Raw genomic sequence first — 20,407 nt, forward strand, 5'->3', positions numbered from 1 at the left:
AAAATATTGATTATAGCACCTTTAAATGTTTGTTTTGCAGCTGAAGGAACCAAAGTCACTACTTTTCTAATTCATTACTTTGACTTTAATCCTTCAACTTGCAGTGGTGGAAGTTGAGCTTGAGTATTGAGATCTTTTACTAGCAAAGATTCCATTACAAGCAAAAGTCCTACATTCAAAATCTTCCTCATTCCTCAGTACTCACTATGCAAAATGGCCCCTTTCAAAGCGTCACATTTAACATGTATATATTGTGGTTTTTATGTGATTTTTTAAAAAATCTACATATTCTTCACAATCACAACATGAGACTTTAACCTTATGTTTCATGAAGCTTTTATTTGTACAATAGCATAAGATACAAAGAGTCAGATAACATATCATACAGATGGTTCAATGTAGTAAATACACATGTACTACCTTGTCCAAAAGGCAGTCCTACTGAATTAAAACCGGGGACTAGATGTCAGACCCACACAGCAGGAAACCACCCACGTGGAAAGATGTCACCCATCCAAACCGAGTCACTGAACTCTCTAAATCCCTGGACTACTCTTTCCTTCCACAGTATCTGTTTCAAATGAGCCACCTGTAAGTTTGCTGTTATGGCAGATATATTCACTAAGCAACCTTGATAAGTCCAGTATGTTGTTGTAGTGATTGCAGAGTACTTGCACAATAGCTGACAGCAGAATGAGTGTTAGCGTTACAATCCACAGAGACAGTCTGATATGTGCAGCCTGCAGCTCAGTGACTGCTGCTAAAGAGCTGTTTCTGTTCAATGCAGACCAGTGAACTGATGAGGGAAGAGCTGCCTGAAGCTGTCCTCACCTCCACCTCCAACACCACAGTGAGCGCGCTGGCAACAGTCGCAGGAGATGTCACGATGCCAACAGCCTGGACCGCAGTGTTTTGATCAGGATGTATTTGTTCCTCAACAGTCAGTGAAATTTCTGTCCCTGCTGCAGAAAGCTATTCTCCATTACCTTAACCATAGCAACTAGTGGTGGTTATTTTTCAAGCCACGAGAGCTGTGATTCCTTTTCTCTGGCAGAGATTCTCATCTGTTACAGATGCCTAGATTGGTTTCCCCCTGCCAGACAACCCCAAATTGATCCAATTTTCTGATTTTGTTAACTCTAACTCGGTAATGAGGTTCTGATTAATACTTTACAGTAATAAAGCCTAAAGTACTACAGCAAGAAAATAACTACCCAATTTGCCCTTAACATAGCAAGTACATAGTTTGACATTGTCTAGACCAGCTGGCTAGCTGTTTCCCCGTGTTTCTAGTCTTCACGCTAAGCTATGCTAACTCTCCTGCCTGTAGCCTTGTATTTAACACACAGACGTGTGCATGAGTGGTATCACTTTTCTCATCTTACTCTTAGAAAAAAATTGCATATTTCCCAAAATTTCAAACTATTCCTTTAAAAGTAGATGCATGTAAGGGATTGAGATGCTGGACAGATATTCTCCCTCAAAACATGTCGTGTCCACTTTTTCTGAGCTGAACAGGTGTGCTTTCAGACTGTGTTCATTTCCACGCTCATTCTGTTTAATCACACCCACCACCCCCCCAATTTCAACTTAATGAGCTTAATGTGCCTCTTTTTCTATCCAGGAAAATGGAAATTGTGGTAAACTCCAGTAGTTGTTGTGTCTGCTGCTTTGAGCAGTCGCACAAGGCTTGATAACACATTTTCAGGCAATCAGTAATTGGGTGCTTGTGGCTTTAGTGAAATGTGCCTCAGCACATATTGTGTGAGACTAAACAGTGTAAAAATAGTCCAGGATGAGAGAGGAACCTGGATTCTACTGGCAGCAAAGTAGAACAAAAATGTGCGGGAATGTTTTGGGCCTGGAATTTCAAAAAATAACAGTGCTAAAAAGAAATCCGTCCAGTTTAAGTTGTGACAGAAACTCACCACGAAAGTCAGTTTCATTTGACTTGCTTCTGTCACTGTTATCAGAGGACTGAACCACACATTCGGATTTCCCCTGAGAAAACATGCTGCTCCCTGGACATCTGTCTTGAAAAAAGTCACAATGAAGGACCACGTTTCCCAAAATGCTCTCAACCGACGCAGCTCTTTATTTCTTGATAGACGTTCCTGACACGGCCACGGCACAGACATTGACCTGAAAACTGGTGCTTCTTCCAATTATTTTAAGAATCAACTCCAGAGGAAAAAAAAAAAGAAATCTGTGTATTGGGTCAGCGACAGGAGAAAAGACCTACTTTAGGTTATAAATGCTACAGCGAACACACTCAAATCTGTGCCATGTACTGTAGATGGGGAAAAAAACTCTTGACTCTAATTTAGGCTAGCACAGCAGAGAGGGATCACCCTGCTTCCCCCTCTATCTGATCACAATGTTCTGGTCTACAACTGTGAGAAATTGAGGAAGCTGATAACAGTTTCCATGGTTTCCAGTGGACTATTACGACTTTTCTACCCACTGCAGGCTGCAAGAATGTGATAGGAATGTTATTCTCCTGCCAGAGAGCCCAGAAATGTTCTGATGAAAGCCCTGTTATCTCCAAACCAATTTACACACTCATTTTGAAGTTGGAGGGAGCATCTTGGGAAACAAACATCAATAACACAGGACCACAGTTGCTGACAACTCCCAAGAAAACACTGAACCACAAAAGCAGCGGTACACTGATATGTCTGAACCTTTAGACGCTTTGTCATCGCCACCATCTGTTATTCTGCAGTCGCTGTGTAGTTCAAAACAGATAGAGGGAGCTAGGACAGGTACCTGCAACTTTGTGGCCTTGAATCCAGCGGATGACCCTCTCTGTCTGCCATCTTTCCTGCCATTCTTCACTATATGTTCTCTAGAAAAGCAGAAATGCCTCCAAAGTGTACACTATATGTTCAAAAAAGTAGCAAATGGCCTAAAATGAATTCACAGCGAGTCACACTGCATCACCAGTTCACATCCTCTCCTTTAGCCTACAGCGAGCTTTAGAAAACACTGTCAGTGTACAAAGCAGTTGCAGAAGGCAGAGTAGGCGCGCGCGTGTGTGTGTGTGTGTGTGTGTGTGTGTGTGTGTGTGTGTGTGTGTGTGTGTGTGTGTGTGTGTGTGTGTGTGTGTGTGTGTGTGTGTGTGTGTGTATACAGCTCAGAAGGCACAGCTCTCAGACAGAAGACGTGTGTGTGAGTGTGTGACTAAAAAGATGCAAAGTTAGCAGGTGTGTGTTGCCGATGGAGCAGCTGTAGGCGAGAGACATCGAGCAGCAGGACAAGGCACGAAAGCATGAATGTGTGTGTGTGTGTGTATGTGACAGAGGGAGAGAAAACACAAACAATATGTCCAGATTTAGCCGCAGTGACTCTTAAAATGAGCCCAGCTCAACACTAAAGCGTCCTATAAAAATGTGTCATGTGCAAAGTAGGAAAAAAACATTAAAAGCAGATAAAGTACAATGGTAATACATGAGAGTCACATGTGGTTACACAATATTATCCAAAGATAATATAATAATACATCAACAGAACTGATATCAGCGTAGCAGGCACAGTTTTTCACATTGTCTGCTGGGGGCACTGTGACACCCCGACCCTCCTCACTTTGTGTGTGTGTGTGTGTGTCTGTGTGTGTGTGTGTTGTCTACCTCAAACCTCTCAGAAAGAGCAATGTTTAAACTACATGTAAAAAAAAATAAAACACTTAATAAGAATGAGCTTCATAATGTCATGTGGTTAAATCCCTTAACGTTTAACAACAGACTCAGTGTGATGTACGTTCAACAATGTGCTCTGTTCTCACACATACGCAGGTGTTATTTCACATGAAAGTACCATCTGCTGCAGCGGCTGGCACTCACAGTTCCTACACAGCCTCTATTCACAAATTTAGCTATCTTTCTGACCATTTGGGATTTTTTTAGCTCACTGTGTAGCACATTGTGAGTCACAAAAACAATACACCGACTCCTTCCCAGGAAAAAAAAATGTTGTTGAAGTTTTTGGTCAACTCTAAGCTGTAACTAGTATAGTTTTCTCATAGTTTTAAAGGAGCATTAAAGGCCCTGAAAACTACTTTCATTCTGTGAGTCATGGGATCCTACATGAACACAGAAGTTTTTTTTACAGCAGTTTTGGTTATTTCAATTAAGAGATTTCTGTCATTTCTGTTTGTTTTTGTCTGTGCTCTTCGTACTGGTTTGAAGTGGGCGGGGCTTGGTTGGAAAAAGATGCCATGCACTAATCACACTTTTGCAATTTGTGAATCAAAATCTGATAACATTTGGTAGGTTGTTAGCTTGTGTTACCAGGCCACTGTAAGCTGACTTTTTTGAATATTTTAAATCCTGCATTGTTTACATCCATGTTGACTTGCTAGCAGTCTTCTTCTTCCCTTCGTTGGTACATGTCTGCATTTCTTAGCACTATACCGCCACCTGTATATCAGTGGAATAGTGCGAAACCATAGGCAGAAATGAGTATTGCGTGCATATTGAGTCCTTGTGCGTATGTAAGAGAACTAAAAAAACGGGGACCCACACATAAAAACATCGCTCCATAGCGCTACTAGTGGTCAACAACTCCTCAGAGTATGATTGACAAATACTTAAAAATTGAAACCAAGTTTTCAGCTTCAAGTAATCTGACTTGTATTTTGATTTTTGATTTTGATCACTTAAAGTAGCCTGTAACTGACATAAATACTGATTTGTTCCTAAATAGAGTACAGTCTGGAAAGTGAGTTTTAAAAGCCAGAGCTCAACACAACATGATGTGACTGTTGAGTCATTAATACTGATCAACAATCATTCAAACCCATGCAAACTAACATTAGTTTGGTGTAAAGGGGCAGTAAAATTTATCACTTATTGCACCTTGAAAGACTTATTCAATCACTACTTCTCCATATTTTCCAGACCTGCATAGGAACCCCGAGTACTCTGCCTTATTAGCCACCAGCCGCTTCTTGATAAACACATGGATGTACAGCCTCAGCTCAAACCAAATACTTTTATTTTCCTTCCTCTCTATGGCACACATTTTCTGTTTTCCACTGATGTGTCTGTTTTTCGATACTGCCTAGCAGCACTTCCATGACTCATATTTGTTTGGAGGCTATAAATGTGTAAATGGGTATTATTTGATGATACCAAATCATGATAAAAAACATTAATGTGCCACCTGGGTCGAAAAGAAAATCCAATCTGAGCCAATACTATAACTCCTGAAAGTGTGAACTCAAAACTAAACAGTACATAAAACTAACAAATTAAATCTGCAGTCTGCTGGGGATATGCCATCATCATGAAAATCACAAGTGCAGTTTATGCGGTACGGAGGTGAAGTCTAAGGCGTCTGGTGGCTCCACCCCCTCCAGACATAGCTGAAATGTGAATGGGCTGAACAGGGACCAGGGCTATTGGTTAATGAAGCTGAGCTGCTGACAGGTTAAAGAATTCCCAGATCCAGTGGGGTTTTCTTTCACCCCGTCATATGGGCCTTAATCTGGGGTGAAATGCTCCCAGCAGTCTCTTAACTCCACTGGGAAACAAAAGTCAGGATGGAGTTTTAGGTCTGTGAAAGGGAAAAGAAGCAGAGTGAGGTCCCTTTTTGTCTCAGTCCTTTCAAAATTCAAAGTGCTCAACCCAGTACAGTTTGTGTAATTTGTGCTGCACATAAACAACAGTGAATCAACATCTTCTTTTCATCCTTAAAAACACTGGAGCAAATGATGTGTTTCTCATGCTGGTTTTGTCAGGCTGGGTCTTCATGCCCCAGCTCCCAAATTAGACCCTGACAGACCACATGGGGATTAAACTCCTGTCCAGAAACCAGCATGCCTCCATCCAAACATGAAATCCCAGGAGATGGACTTTTGGCCTGATTAGAGTCTCACGCAGTCAAACCAACACTCTCCCAGAACACTTCTCCCCGTGTCTGGACGTGAATAAAGACTGTAGCAGGGCCTGTGGCCACTGTGGTGTTTAAAACCAGGCTAGCTGGCTCTACAAAAGCAGAAGCTCATGCTAGTGCTGCTCTTTGTGAGTCATAATAGCCAAAGGGCAAAAGTCTCCATGATGTTGCTTTGAGTCTGCTGCAAGGTGTCGAGGCCTTGATAAGCCTGGTAAGGACTCGGGGGGTTTTAGAGGACAGTCATACAATATAAACTCACAGCAATCACCCATCGTCTCATAACCAACCGTTTTACAACCCATCACAGCCAGACAAGGTACTCGTAACACTGTCTTGTGAGGCAGAATTCACATTAAGTGGAGTTATGAAAGTGAAAAGTGGCAAGTGAGGGTTTTGCCTCGTATAGGATCTGAGAAGAACAATTCTTTCTCCAGGAAGTCATAGCCCAGGGTTCTGTAAGACAGGGAAAATTAGTCATCCAGTCCTATAATGTTCAAAAGCACAATGGCTTCTGATAGCTCCACAGTCTGTGTCTGTAGTGTCAATCTTGTCTGCAGGCCTATAGTACAGTATTTAGTGTTTGCCAACATCCACAGCTTAGAAGGTGAAGAAGTGTAAGTTTATACACGCTTTGTTACTGTCAGACACCACATGGCTGTAGAACAATAGCCTCCTAGATGCTGACGTTGCTGTTTCTGTGGCCTTTTCGGAACGTAGCATACAGTATTTTTGTTTGAGAATTAGACACTCGTTCATTTCCACTTGACTTGCACTGGCTGTTAGAGATAAATCCTTAAAAACTACTAAGAGCCAATTACTTTATTGTCAAATTTAAGGCTCTACTCCCATTTTTAGGTGAGTCCTAAGTGAACAGAACTACATTTGGATCTACATGTTCCCTGTTCCTGGTTCTCGACTGGTGGCCAGCCTCCCAAATATGAGGGGAAGTGAATGGAATAAAATCTTTTTTTTTACCATTTCATGTCCATTTCGTCTCGCCTTCTGAAAGCATTTGTTTTACTTCAACTGGTTTACTTCAAACTTTTGCAAGTAAATGAAAGCGAGAATATCTAACACATTGTAAGCAGCCTCTATAGTGTCTGCCGCCGTACCAGCGTTGGAACATTAGATACACGGGGTGATTTTTCTGGTTATTTCCCAGGGAATACAGTGATTTTGCCAGCCTTGGCCAGCCGTTGGATGATCTGGGCTTCGTAGTCGGCGTCATGGACGCCGGTCTTCCTGAACTCTCCGGAGTAGCGGTTCTGCTCCCAGTAGTGGTGCCAGTTTCCCCGGCTGTCCGCTCCGAAACCAAACACATTCACCTAGACGACAGTCAAAGAGCGAGTGTTGGAAAGCAAGTGTGTGATTATATCTTCAGGATGAATATGATGTAAGTGTAGTTTCGGCATGATGCAAGGATTTACAGTATGTGGTTATGTGAAAGCCGAGAGAGAAAGAGAAAGAAACTGACCTCATCACAGACATGCAGGGCAAAGAACAGCACTAGCATGCCAGTGGAAGGGTAGCGCCCGTGATGTCTGGTCCAACGGTCGTGGATGTATTTAAAGAATGCTGGGTTAAAGATCTGGACCTGGGTGGTGGACAGAGATGCAGAGAAAGGAAAATACTGTCATATACTGCCTACTTGCTGTACATTTAACGAAGAATCAAACCCAAACTCCTGCATGGAAAGTGGGAGAAGATTTTTCTAATAACATTTTTGACACGTTTGTTTTTCAGCATTGTCCCACAGTCTCACACTCAGATCCACAAAATGTGGATTTGTTTTTCCAAATATTCCTTGTTAATGTATTGTTAAATCCATGTTCCTCTAAATACAGATTTAAAGCTTTCACTCAGATGGTTTATACAATGCAATATAGAAAAGATAACCTTGTGCAAACCATAGCCGCTGCATATTCAAAAGGTCCAACCGAACAAGAAAAGATTTTGCCAAGTTAAATTTTAATATTCCCTATGGTTTTGATTGCTCTGAAAGATTAAAAGCACTGTTAACCAATGAATAGTAATTACAAATTTATCATCTACCTCCAAGTGATGTTCAGTCCCAACAAACAGGGTTTTAGGCTGCTTAGAGCTCAGCAGTGGAGGAGTAAATCTTATAAATCTATATTTCTGGGCCGGCTCCAAAGACACCGTAAAAACTGTGTCTCTGACCAGGCGAAGATATTCACAAACTCTTCACATGGCAGAGATTAGTTTGAGTTTATTTATTTTCAGGGATTAAAGTGTGAGCAGAAGATTATTTAAAACAAAGGGAAGGTTTATAATCTAACTGTAATCCTTCATCAACAATGGGGAGGGGATGATATAATTGCAGCAAAGCGGGGTCACTCAGTGTGTGTATGTGTGGCTGCATATGTGTGCGTGTTGGCATATTACTGTGAGTGTTTGAGAATGGCCAAAAGTAAATATGCAGTAAAATAGTAGAATAGTAAAATGAACGTTGAAAATACACACCTTGTCTTTATCTACACGGAGGAACTGCTTCACTGGAGCGTAGGTACTGAGAGAGAGAGAGAGAGAGAGAGAGAGAGAGAGAGAGAGAGAGAGAGAGAGAGAGAGAGAGAGAGAGAGAGAGAGAGAGAGAGAGAGAGAGAGATTAAACACATTCAATCAGCACTTTATGTGATTGCTGCAGCTATGAATTCTGGATGATTGACAGCTGACAGATTGTTCCAGCCCAGCGACTCTCTTCGCACAACTCTACTGTGTGTGTGTGTAAAATAAAGTGTATTTATGTCCCTAAACTTTACTTCTGTGTGTTGCGTGCCTTAAAGTCAAATGGTGGATGCCAACATTTCAGTGTTCCTACACTGTGTGCACTATATGTCCAGAATTAATTTTATGTTTGTGTGCACTCACATATATGTGTCAATCCATGCTTACGCATATCTGCGTGTGTGTGTGTGTGTGCGTGCGTGTGCATGTGTCTCTTCTTACAATCGAATCTGGCCGGTGGATAGAGCGCTGGTGATCCAGACAAGATCCAGCGTTTTGAAGGGAACCAGAACGAAGCTGACGTTGGCTGCCAGGTTCTTGGCGCTCTCCGGGTACATGAAGTGGTGTGTGGTGTGGCTGCCGGCGTCTTCTTCGTAGCCAACAGTGGGGGCCAGGTTTATCCTAGGAGCAAGAGAGAGACAGCATAAGAGATGTACGTCTTCAGGTCAAACTTTGTTAGCTAGCAACATGTGAGGCCTCCAAGTTTAACTGTAGTCAAATAGGTGCCAAACGGTTTCACAGGGATCTCATTTCATGCTTACTTGATAGCAGTTACTGTAACTTAAGGGCTTTTCAAAGAGTAGTAACATTTTAGGAAATGAGAAGATCACCAATTTCATTTCAGTGTGTTAGACCTGCATTCATTGATTTTCTGGCCACTTGGGGCCAGCGCAACAAGATGTAAACACAAAATTATCATTTTCTTAAATTGTTATGGCAAAAGTGTTAACAAATAGTGGCAGCACACACGGACCAACATTAGCATTCATTTGGAGTGGTGGGCCACCCGACGAATGTAAGTCCAATATTCACTCTCCTTTTAGCCCTGTTTTGGTCTCCTCCTACTCCTGAGGGAAATATCTGTCTGATAAATGCTCCACTGTGTTCAGCAGCTAGTCGCTAACTGTGTCTGTCTGCTGCTTGTTGCTGGACAGGTAGCTTACAGTAGGTTTATCAGAGCTTTTTCACTGACAGCTGCCTACAGGAAACAGCGGTGAGAGTGAACTAAAACAGTATAGTTACAGGCTCTAATACCAAAACAATGAGCTGAAAGATGCTAAAATGCTCCATAGAGGGGAAATGCAGAGTAGGGTGATAATTCTCTGTGGGTTTGTCACTACAAGAAATATCTTTCATACTAGACATATTCATTTGAGTCATCGTTAATTTGAAAGTAGTGGTTAGAGTAGCTTTAAGCACAGAGTTGCCATAAGGATGTGTTTAGCCTAGCTTAACATAAAGACTGGAAGCAAGGGGAAATAGCTAGTCTGGCTCTGTCCAGTTCAAAAATACGCCTATCAACACCTTAAAAACTCTTTAATTAACACAGTGTTTTTTAATCAGTATTCAAACAGAAATGTAAAAGCGACAAATTGTAGTCTGAGGGGGAGTTACATGCTGGAACTATTTCTTAACAAACAACATCAAGAAGCAGCAACTGTGCTTCCCAAAGTCTTGTCATCACAGTGAGGTTGCCAGGTTTGGTACCATCATGCCAGTAAAGAGGCCAAAACCAGAATTTGTGCTCACTGACCATATCTGGCAATCTGGATTAGAGACACTGCACAGAAGCTGGACGGAAGGATAAACTGCACCTGGCTGTTGTTTGTCACGAAATATTTCCAAAATGTACTTCCTCCTTCCACAAATTGTCGTTTTTATATTTCTGTTTGTGTACAGATTAAATATACAAGATACAATGTGTTAATCAGTGAGCTTTAGACATTGTTCGGGTTGCCAGATATGGTCAGCTTTATGTAAAAACCCAAAAGGATGAACTGTTGCTTTATAGCCAGATTACACTGTAGCCACAAGTAATGATTCAAGGATAATGGTAAATGCTAAAACATAATGTAACGCTGACAGTTACACAGCAATATCTATCTAAAATTAGCTAACATTAGCCACCATTAACTTGAGGTTTGCCTCATAGCTTTAGCAAGTCTAATGACTAGGATGTTCCTGCAGCACATTTTAATATATAATAAGTATATTTTGTCCAGTGTAGCCTTCAGTCAGACAGTAACAGCTCTGTCTGTGTACTTCAGACTTTTGTCTGAAGTTACAGTAGATGTGACTCACTGTCTGATGGAGTGAGCTGTTTATGTAAACAGGAAGATGCACTGAGTGTGCCTACCCATATGTCAGTGAACAAAACAGATGTTTGTTCAGATAGAGGGGAGCGAAAAGGCAGACAGACAGGAGGTGGGTGGTGGTGGCGTTGGTGAGTGGCACTGTGGTGAGCCAGGCTGATTTTTAGAAAAATAAATAAAATGAAAATCAAACCACAGCATTGAGAACGTGTAACATGAGATGGAAGTTGGAGGCTGCCCACAGAGGTCTACTGAGAGTGCAACGCTAATGGATGCTAATTCCTTTAGCACATGGAAACACAAAATACTAGTCTTTCCTGTGGAGGCTTTCATTTTGGCCACAACACACACTTGATGCAGTAAACAACATATAGCTGTGCGTTCATGCCAACTGATTGCATGATGTAACTTTAATGGCACATACTATGCATACACATGAACTCTCTCTTCCCTCCAGCCGTCTCCCTCCTCCTTCTCCTTTCTTCATCTCTCAGTTTCAGTCGTCATCTCGGTCTCTATCTCCATATCTTCAGTCTTGCTCTATCTAATGTAGCCCTTTTATCCCCTCTCTGGTCTCTATTACTTTGCCCATCTATCTATTGCATCCATCCCTCTCACCTCATGATGTAGTTGTGCCTGTCGATGGTCTCCCCATATCCGGCCCCACGGAGGTTTCCAGAGTTCCCCACCACTGCGCAGCGCAGGCAGCGTCCTGGATCCCATGAGCCGTATGGCGACCTTCCGGGAATCACCTGCAATAGACAGCCATGATTAAATCAAGCTTACTGGATTCAAGCTACACAGGAAATGAAATAGGACACTAGTACTATTAACAGCAGGCGACATTCAATAACCTAACCTGCAGCTCAGAACTGATTGTAAAACACACATACATCCTGCTTTCAATACTGGGGTGAATTCTTTATGAGACCCTCCATGAAAAATACATGAGCCCCTTCTACCTTAGGGAGCCGGACTGAGATATCTAAACATACAGCCTTATGTGAATGCACTGCGCTGCATTGAGAGTCAGAATGAAAAAGTAAGATACGCAGATACATTAAAATGGAATCAGTCGGGTGACTGATAAATCTGTTCCCCTCAGCCTTTGCCCAAGAGTGTGAAATAATGACTTGGCTGATTAAAAATGGTAATGGAAAGATGAATTAGTAATATAAAATACCTGGAACAACCTCAGCAGCACCTGCTGGATGCTGTGGGGTTTAAACTGGGGCTGTAACATCTAGAGAGAAAGAGAGAGAGAAAGTATGGTTAGGAAGTGTAGTTTCTCCTCTGCAGACAAATTGGATGTGACAACAGACTTTATATTTAGTTATTTTCTGTGTGCCCATGTGCGTGTGTATGCATGCACTTACCAGCATTCATGTGTAAATATGCAGGTTCTTGTGCCTGTGCGTGTGTGCGTGTGTGTGTGTGTATCTGTGTGTGTATTTAGGTAACAGCCATGTGTCAGACTGACAGGATGCAGTCAGACTGGGTGAGCTGTGGTCAGAAGAGCAGAGGCATTGCTGTCCATATCTCAAAAACAAACTGAATAAAAAAAAAAAAAAAGACGGCAGTGGAAGAAGGGATGAAAAATGTCTAAAAGAAAGCAAGAACACCTTGTAAACTTTTCACTCTCACCAAGTGTTTTGGCTTTTTTCAGACTACTTGTGTCTGGTTGTCCGCACATAAACTGTTTATTACACCTAAATAGAAAGGGAGCTAAGTTTCTTTGTTTCTTTGTGTCTTTCCAGGCAAGTTTTCTTTTACACTGTCTGTCACCAACAACAGCGAGATGTCCAAAACACCTACAGTTCTACTCGGAGGGATAAACAAAAGTGACAGCAGAGATGACAACAAGCCTCTCCTGTCTGGCTGAGTCAGAAACAAATAGAATAAATAGAAGGTGGATAAAAAAGTAAAAGTTACGTGTCGAATGTAAAGAGGGAGGGAGCAGAAAGAAGCAGGGGAGTTGAAAGAACAGAAGATGTAAATGGAGCTGAAAGAAAGACAAAGAGTTACTCTAGGTGATTTAAGTATCTGACTGTAAGAGACTTAATGGATAAATAACACCATAAATGCGAAGCTTTTAGTTTTCTGTGCAAGAAAATTTTTATACAGGATTTCCTCTTCGGCTACTTTGAAAATGGCCTTAATGCATGCACTGTTGAATTTCTTGTTTGAAAACATTAAATACCATAAAGGTATTTCAGCTTGAATAGAATCCATTAAAATGTTATGATCACTTAATTAAAGTGGATATTAAAGCAAATACAGAAAAAGTCTCTCTGAGTTGTGTAAAGCAATAAATAAACCCCAGTCCAAATTGTGACTTATGGTGCTTTAGGAAACTAAAACCTTTGTAAGTGGTAAGCCAAAAATAAAGAAATAAATTTACACAAAATCATAAGCTTAATTTGATAAAATAAAACATATTATCATTATTTCACAATAAAATATTGATATAATATTTCATTTTTAAGGGAAATTTAGTTTTTTAGGCAATATTTTAATGGTAATATTTTAGAGATGCAGACATGACAATGGTAATATGAAGTTATTAATGGTCAACAGCTTTGGAAACTTGGCACTACTCATTTTTAGATGTAAATGTCATGGTTTTGGGTTTGTGTTCAGTCATTTCCTGTTTTATTTTGAAATAGTCTCCTTCCCTCATGTGGCTTTTAGTTTTGTTTCCTGTCTTTGACCCCCTCATGGTGTCTTGGACTTATTGTCTGTTTCTGTATTTTGTCTTCTCCCTCCTTGGAGTTATTTGTCTGTTCGGACTGCCACCTGGTTTGCTGATCTCTGCCTTATGACCCCTGTAAGCTTGTGAATATTTTGTGAACAAAGTGGCTCCAATTTTTACAGAACTTGCAGCCAAATGTTACAGTTTCAAGTTTTTTTCACTTCTTATAGCTGCTGTTTTGTGTGTTTGTTGTGTGTAATGTTAAGATGCTAACACACTAAACTAAGATGATGAACATGGCAAATATACCTTCTAAAGATCAGTATGCTAGCATTGTCACTGTGAGCATGTTTGCATGCTGACATTAGGGGAATTTTATACTAAAAAGACCTATTTCAGTGTTTAGATGGGTACCTGTATTACAGACTTGAAAAACTGTGAACCCATCCTTTAACGTCAGTGCTTTCACTTTAGATTGCTCATGTTCTTAGAAGCATGAAATATAGTGAAGCCACGTGTTCACAGTCAAGAGTAAAAATATTTTTCTGCTTTGTTTACTCATTTAAATGTTAAGTGCCCCCCCCCCTTTTATGGATCATGGTTTTGAACTGAATATTTGTGGCATGTAAAGAGAATGATGACACATAATAGCAGCGGCTGACAGAGAAATTGTCCGATTTAATCTTGTTCCAATTTTAGCATTTGCCAAATCACACAGGCAAACGTGCATTCATGCTTGTAAAGAGAAAGTGAGCACCTGCACACATAAAAAAAAAATCCCCTAAAACAAAAATACACACACACAAAAGTTCCATCAAGATATTGGCAGCCACTACATGGCTGTTGCTCTCCATAACCATTTTTTCCTTTCAGTCTTTCTCCCTCTCTCCCACACAGCAATCTTCATTTTCGCTCTTCTTTGTCACCACTTCCTTTTCACCCACCATCGGCCTTAATTCGCTTTTCCCAACACAGATCTCACTCGCTTACGATTGCATTCAAACATCTTCTACAACAGCCTCCTTGCCCTCATGTCTAATTCCTTCTCTTTATTTCCCTTGCTTTGTTTCTCCTCCTCCTCTTGTCTTTATCTCTTTGTCTCTCTGGGATGCCTGCGCACCTCTCAGCTCATCAGTGCTGATCAGAGACCACTAAATCTTTCTTTTACTCCCCTACACTCTCTCTGACTTTGTTTCTCATGTTACATCACTGCATTTTTCTCTTTATCTCCTCCCCTCTCGATTTTTCCATCCTCCTTGATCCTTCCATCCTTTACCTTCTTCTGCCTCTGACTCTCTGCATGATGCCAGAGCCAGCTTGGCACGCTGCACCGCTGCTGTTCAGGGGTTACTAATGTTTTGGCAGATGTTTTTTGGCAGCCATGCCAAATGCCGTCTTGCTTCCTTCCTCTCAGATGTCCTCTGACTCCCAAAGTATAGGCTTCCCTACTGTCAAGTAAATACAACTTATGTTTTTCACTTAAACTGATATTTCAGCAGAACATTGTTACTTCCAGGAGCCATTCCACAAGCTGTTCTTAGGTTAAAATTTTGTGTTAACTAAGTGGAGATTTACACATCATGAAATTAAAAGGGGTTGCACCACACAAACAATTTCTTGCATAGAGATTAGCTATAGCTAAATATTTACACCCAGTAACTACCAGGTATAACTGCTGCATAGCTAATTGAACCAAACAACAAAACTAACGTTAGCTTGCTACTATATGACCTGTTTAGACTGAAAACAGGAGGTAATAGGTTCAACAACTGATCAAAATGCTGTTTAAAAATCATGCAAATTTTTGTGAAATTACATTCCACAAAAATAACACAATATACCTCCAAGTACAAAACATTATGCCAGTAACATTAGCCTAAATGACCTAATAACATTGTACAGGTTAACATTAGCTTAATCTGGTATTTCTGTCTCACTCTAAACTACATGAATACTACTACGTAACTAACCCACATTTTCCCCATGTATACATATATAAACAAAACAAATTCATACCTACATTTACAAAGGATTGTCTGGTAAGTGTAATATATCTTTTGAAACCCTAAAACTGTTATTTTTGGAATTTATGTTACAGCTCCGATGCTAGAGTGACTTCCTGTTTACATAGTTGATTACTTTTGATTTGATTGAACTGTTTGATTTTGCTGATTTACATATTACTATTTAGTAAGTAAGTATTTACTAGCTAATACACTCCTTAAGTTTTAACAGTAGAACCCAATTTAGCTAATGACTAGTTTGAAACTAGCTAGTAGTCACTAAAAACTTAGGAAGGACTTTACGCACAAACTTAGCGAACGATTCATGAATAGCTGGTGCAACCAAATCCTGGACTCAGCCATCAGCCATCTTTGGAAGCCAATGTCCAAGCCTAAATTCAGCATTTTTTTTTTGTTTCAGCTCTCAATATACAAAATTGCAAACATGCTAAATTATTCATCGAAAATCACCTAGAGTGATTTTTTGAAATGTTTCTTTCATTTAATACTTGAATCCTTCCTCTCCTGAGGCAGGAGTGCACAATAACACATTAGGTTAGATTGAAGAGCATATACTCCAATCATGCATACAAACAATCATTTTTGTTTTCCTTCCTTTCTAACATTGGTTTATTGGACTCCGGATTAAAAGCAAGTCAAGTGATGAAAAAAAAAATAGACAAAGCAGAGAGGTTGTTTTACCATGTGGTTTGGTTACATCACCTCTCCATATTAAACCACTTCCCTCAGAAGAGAGAAAAGCAAGTAATTGACTGGGGAGCACTTACACAGCTACTTCTCACTGTGCATCAGTGGTGACTGCCTCACTCCTAAACTCTTTACCAAGAAACAACGTCTTCTGTCTTAACTACAGGTCTTGTAGATTTCTCTTGATGTTCTTTCACAAATGCTGTTTTTTCCAGCAATGTTGTCCATTTGTCCAAGACTTTTCCAAGATAGAATTTTTCCACCAAATTCCCAGTTGAAAACCATGTCAAAGTTTTCACACTAGTGTGCGCAGAGGTTTTTTAAATCTTTGGGTCAGCATTTGTTTGGAGGAACAGAAAAGGACGTCTGAAATCTGGTCAAGATTTCAAGAGTTGTGCACAGTGTATTTGCAAGCAAGGCGAAATGTAAGTGCCAGACTACTTTATGCAATTGAATGTGATGTTCTTGCCAATACAGAATAATAGAAAGGCATCCCTGACAAGAAAACACAAGGTTAAAAACAGAAAACACTGATCTAATAGGTCTGCAGAGACTGTGCCTTTCTTCTCTTTGTTCTCGTTTCATTGTTTTCTTCCACATGTTCTATATTCTTCCTTTCATCCCTTCTCCTTTTCTATCCTCCTTCCTCCTTTCTCTAGTTTATTGGCAAATCTGTTTCATCCCTCACTCCCCTCTTTTGTAACTTCAGCACTCCCATTTTCCTACCGTCCATCTTTCCCCTTTCTTTGCTTTGTTCGATGTGACCTCCTATTCCTTCCCTATCCCCCTCTCTCTGTCTTTTCTTCCTCTCATTTATTTCTCCTTCTGTCTCTCTCTCCTAGTTCATCACTTCCCTGTTGCAGTGTGACCTAATGACTTGGCAGGCTACAGCTCTGAAATAGGACTGTTGACCAGCCACTGAAGGACACCATACAACACTGGAGATAACACTAGAAAAACAGTGACCAACCATGTAATGTTCCACCGTGACTTATGACTGGCAGGGCTACATGAGGAGCATTTACTATGTGTAAGCGGGGATTGGTTGGCTCAACGATGAGGGAGGATGAGGAGGATGGAGAGAGTTCTGCGATTATAATGTATCACTACCCCTATGTTGGTGTCCTTATAAACTTATATCTCCCATGTAACTGACTGCCCCCCCTCTGTGCCATACACACAAATAGGAAAGTGTGGGATGGTGCTGCATGCACCGTAAAATATCGCAAAAATAAGTTTTTGTTGAAGTTTTGATGTTTTTAGAATACTGATAATATAGTGTACAATCCATTATCTTATTTGTGTGTTTTTAATGAATATCAGTGAAGGTAGGGATATTAAATCAGAAACACACGTTCACTGTATGTCACAGAAAATGCAATGTGTTTGTGAGTGAGATTAGTACTGAGTGCTATCATTCATCAAAAATGCATCTACAAAAGAAGACAACGGCCATTTTCTGTGTTTTTCGACAGCGGATCAGTTTGAAATATTGCAGGGAGTAATGGAACACGGAGCAGCCACAGCGAGCTGTTAGATGAAGAGCTGTAGGCGACAGGCTGCAAACCTCCAACTCCTGAGCGAGGTAACCACCTCCTTTCACTGTGTCCTGCTGTTCGCAGACTCATGCCGTGTGCAGCATAAAATCACATCACGGTTGCTCAAAGAATGATGGAAAGAGGCCAATTATTGACTGACTTCTTTATTAAAATGACAGTCGTTTGTTTTGCTTCCCGAAGAATTATGTGAACTGTAGTATTAAACCGCACTTGCTGTTAGGCCTACAGGTGTTGCCAAATCAACCAGGACTGAAATTCTAAGGATTGACACTTTAAAGCCCCCATGTGTAAGATTTGAAATGACTCCCAGTGGTAGTATCAAAAAAGACACAGTGGCAGACAGTAACATACACTGATCCCCCCTTCACCCAAAGGGTCCGCATCCAGGGACACTGAGATGAAACGACTAAAACTCAACGAAATTTCACCCATTTTCATTGGATTGTTACTTTTATTTTCTACAAACAAAAACGTATGCCATCAGAATAATTTGAAAGATGCTATAATCATATAAAAATTATACATAGTGGCTTTAACTGACTTAAATGTCCTCAGTTGAGAAAATATAGACACTTACACTTTAGTATAACTTTATAACTATAACTGTAATTATATTAGAGATATTTAGACATATTGAGTGACAAACTTAATGTAACATTTTACTTAACATGGACATGAACTGTTTGGTTGCATTATGCTATACTGTACAGTATGTGCTTGTGATGTTGGTGAATACAGACAGATATTGCCATCCTGACCTTTAAGGAATAGTTCGACGTGTTGGGAAATTTACTTTTGTTCACTTTCTTTCTGAGATTTAGATGATCAGATGAGAGAAGATCAACACCACTCTCATGTTTGTATGTTAAGTATGGAGCTGGAGCCAGGAGTCAATTAGCTTAGCATAAAGACTGGATATAGAGAGAAACAGCTAGCATGGCTCTGTCCAAAGTTCAAAAATCTGCCTACCAGCACCTCTAAAGCTCACTAATTAACATGCTGTATCTCATTTGTGTAATGTGTACAAAAACCTAAGTGCAAAAACAACAAGGTGTGGTCACTGCACTCACCTAAGAAATAGTCTGGCACATACTGTAATGCCCTGTAGAGTTTCACACTTTTGTATAAATTAAAAAAACTAGACATAATGTGTTAATTTAGAGTTGCTAGCAGGTAGATTTTGTTGTCTTCAGACAGAGCCAGGCTAGCTGTTTTCAGTCTTTATGCTAAGCTAAGCTAAGTGGCTGCTTGCTGTAGCTTCATATTTACTGTACAGACATGAGAGTGGTATCAATCTTCTTGGAAAAAAAAGCGAAGGAGCATATTTTCCAAAATATTTAACCTCATATCTCTGAAATGATTTTGAACAGGTACATTGTCACCCAAAATGACACATTTATACATTTAACATTGACAGTACTTGTCACCACATTTAATGTACACTAATTGTGTCACAACTTTAGCATGTAAAGTTAAATCATACTGTTACTTACCACCCACCAGTAGTAGACATCAGAGGGCAGCTGGACGTTGTCTCTGGTCCAAACAGGTGAGATATCTGGGTCGTAATTCTCATCGAACCAATCAGAAACGCCAGGGTCTCCGACACAGCGTGGGCAGGCACACGTCCTCTGCTGTGATGTGTCAGGTGGTGACAGCCTGTGTGCGCCCACGTAGCTGGGCACTAGCTTCACCCGCCTCGACTCCTCCCACCCAGGTGGCTCCAGGTAGTTGAAGCCGACGCCCCCACGGAGCGAGAGAGAGAAGAAGAGTGAGGTGAGAAAGACAAGAACCAGCGAGCCGAGGAGAACCCAGACTCTGCGGGAACATCTCACCCTGCCTCCTTTCTCCATCCCACCTCCTCCCCCAGTACTACCTCCACCTCCTGCCGGCCCGGCCGTCCCTCCGCTCAGCCAGGGCCTGAGCTCGGAGAGTCTGGGAGCTCCCCTGGATGGACCCCCGCCCCAGGACCCCCAGCCCCAGCGCCTGTCCCGTTGCAGGGTGGAGGTCGGGATGCGGCCCCCCCATGGCCATGCCCCCACCCCTAAGCCTGCCACTGTCCCCAGCCCACCACCACGTTCTCCGCCGCCGCTGCCTCCACACAACGACCACCAAGGCCTGGTCAGCGTGACTGGGATGACCCCCAGACGAGCACTTTGGACCACAAGATCACCCACTATATCAAACTAGTAAAAACACACACACACACTGATGGAAGACAATGTGTCAGAGTCAATTTGTTTCACAGTCAAGCTGTGCACTCAGCAATGCTCCTACGCTTTCTCTCTGTCTCCCGCTGGATTCTCTCCCTCCACAGCTATGTGCTCGTCTCACACACAGAAATGTCTCTACACACACACACAGAGACTGGAGTCGCAGCTGAATTACACAAAGCTGTAAAATGACTGCTTCGGAAGTCCTTTGCTTTCTATGAGAGGTGAACTCTCCCTCAGCTTCAATCAGTCTCTGCGTTTTCCACCTTTCTATCCTTTGTTCACCCCTTCTTTACTTTCTAACTTTCCCTTCTCTGGATTCTACTGTCTTTACGTCCACCTCTCTCTCTTCTCCCTCGTCTCCCTCTTTTTTGGATTAACTGCAATGTCCATCTTCAGTGAATTCCAGGGCACAGTGTGGATGGATGCAGCAGGTCCTTTGCGTTTTATCTGCCATCTGTGTGAATGTTGAGCTCGGCTCCAGCGCTCTGCTTTCTTT

The 20,407-nt window shown here is 41.3% G+C and overlaps 1 protein-coding gene across 1 annotated transcript; it reads right to left on the reverse strand.

The window, feature by feature from the left end:
• Positions 1 to 319: 319 nt before the first annotated feature.
• st3gal2 (ST3 beta-galactoside alpha-2,3-sialyltransferase 2) lies at positions 320 to 20,301 on the reverse strand. The gene is made up of 8 exons (XM_044194025.1): positions 20,290 to 20,301; positions 19,189 to 19,881; positions 11,917 to 11,976; positions 11,352 to 11,485; positions 8,863 to 9,042; positions 8,380 to 8,425; positions 7,370 to 7,489; positions 320 to 7,220 (listed from the first exon to the last, which is right to left on the reverse strand). The coding sequence occupies exons 1-8, from the start codon at positions 20,299 to 20,301 to the stop codon at positions 7,047 to 7,049; spliced, it is 1,419 nt and encodes a 472-aa protein (XP_044049960.1). The 3' UTR covers positions 320 to 7,046.
• Between the last annotated feature and the right edge of the window lie 106 nt (positions 20,302 to 20,407).

The sequence above is a fragment of the Siniperca chuatsi genome, linkage group LG4 (assembly GCF_020085105.1).
Source record: "Siniperca chuatsi isolate FFG_IHB_CAS linkage group LG4, ASM2008510v1, whole genome shotgun sequence".
Classification (NCBI taxonomy): Eukaryota; Metazoa; Chordata; class Actinopteri; order Centrarchiformes; family Sinipercidae; genus Siniperca; species Siniperca chuatsi.

What these genes read in the sequence shown, in the direction of transcription:
- st3gal2 (XM_044194025.1), bottom strand. An exon ending in AGGCACAACTACATCATGAG is followed by an intron (nt 9,043 to 11,351) that starts GTGAGAGGGATG and finishes TCTTGCTCCTAG; the next exon opens with GATAAACCTGGCCCCCACTG. An exon ending in TCCACCGGCCAGATTCGATT is followed by an intron (nt 8,426 to 8,862) that starts GTAAGAAGAGAC and finishes TCTCTCTCTCAG; the next exon opens with TACCTACGCTCCAGTGAAGC.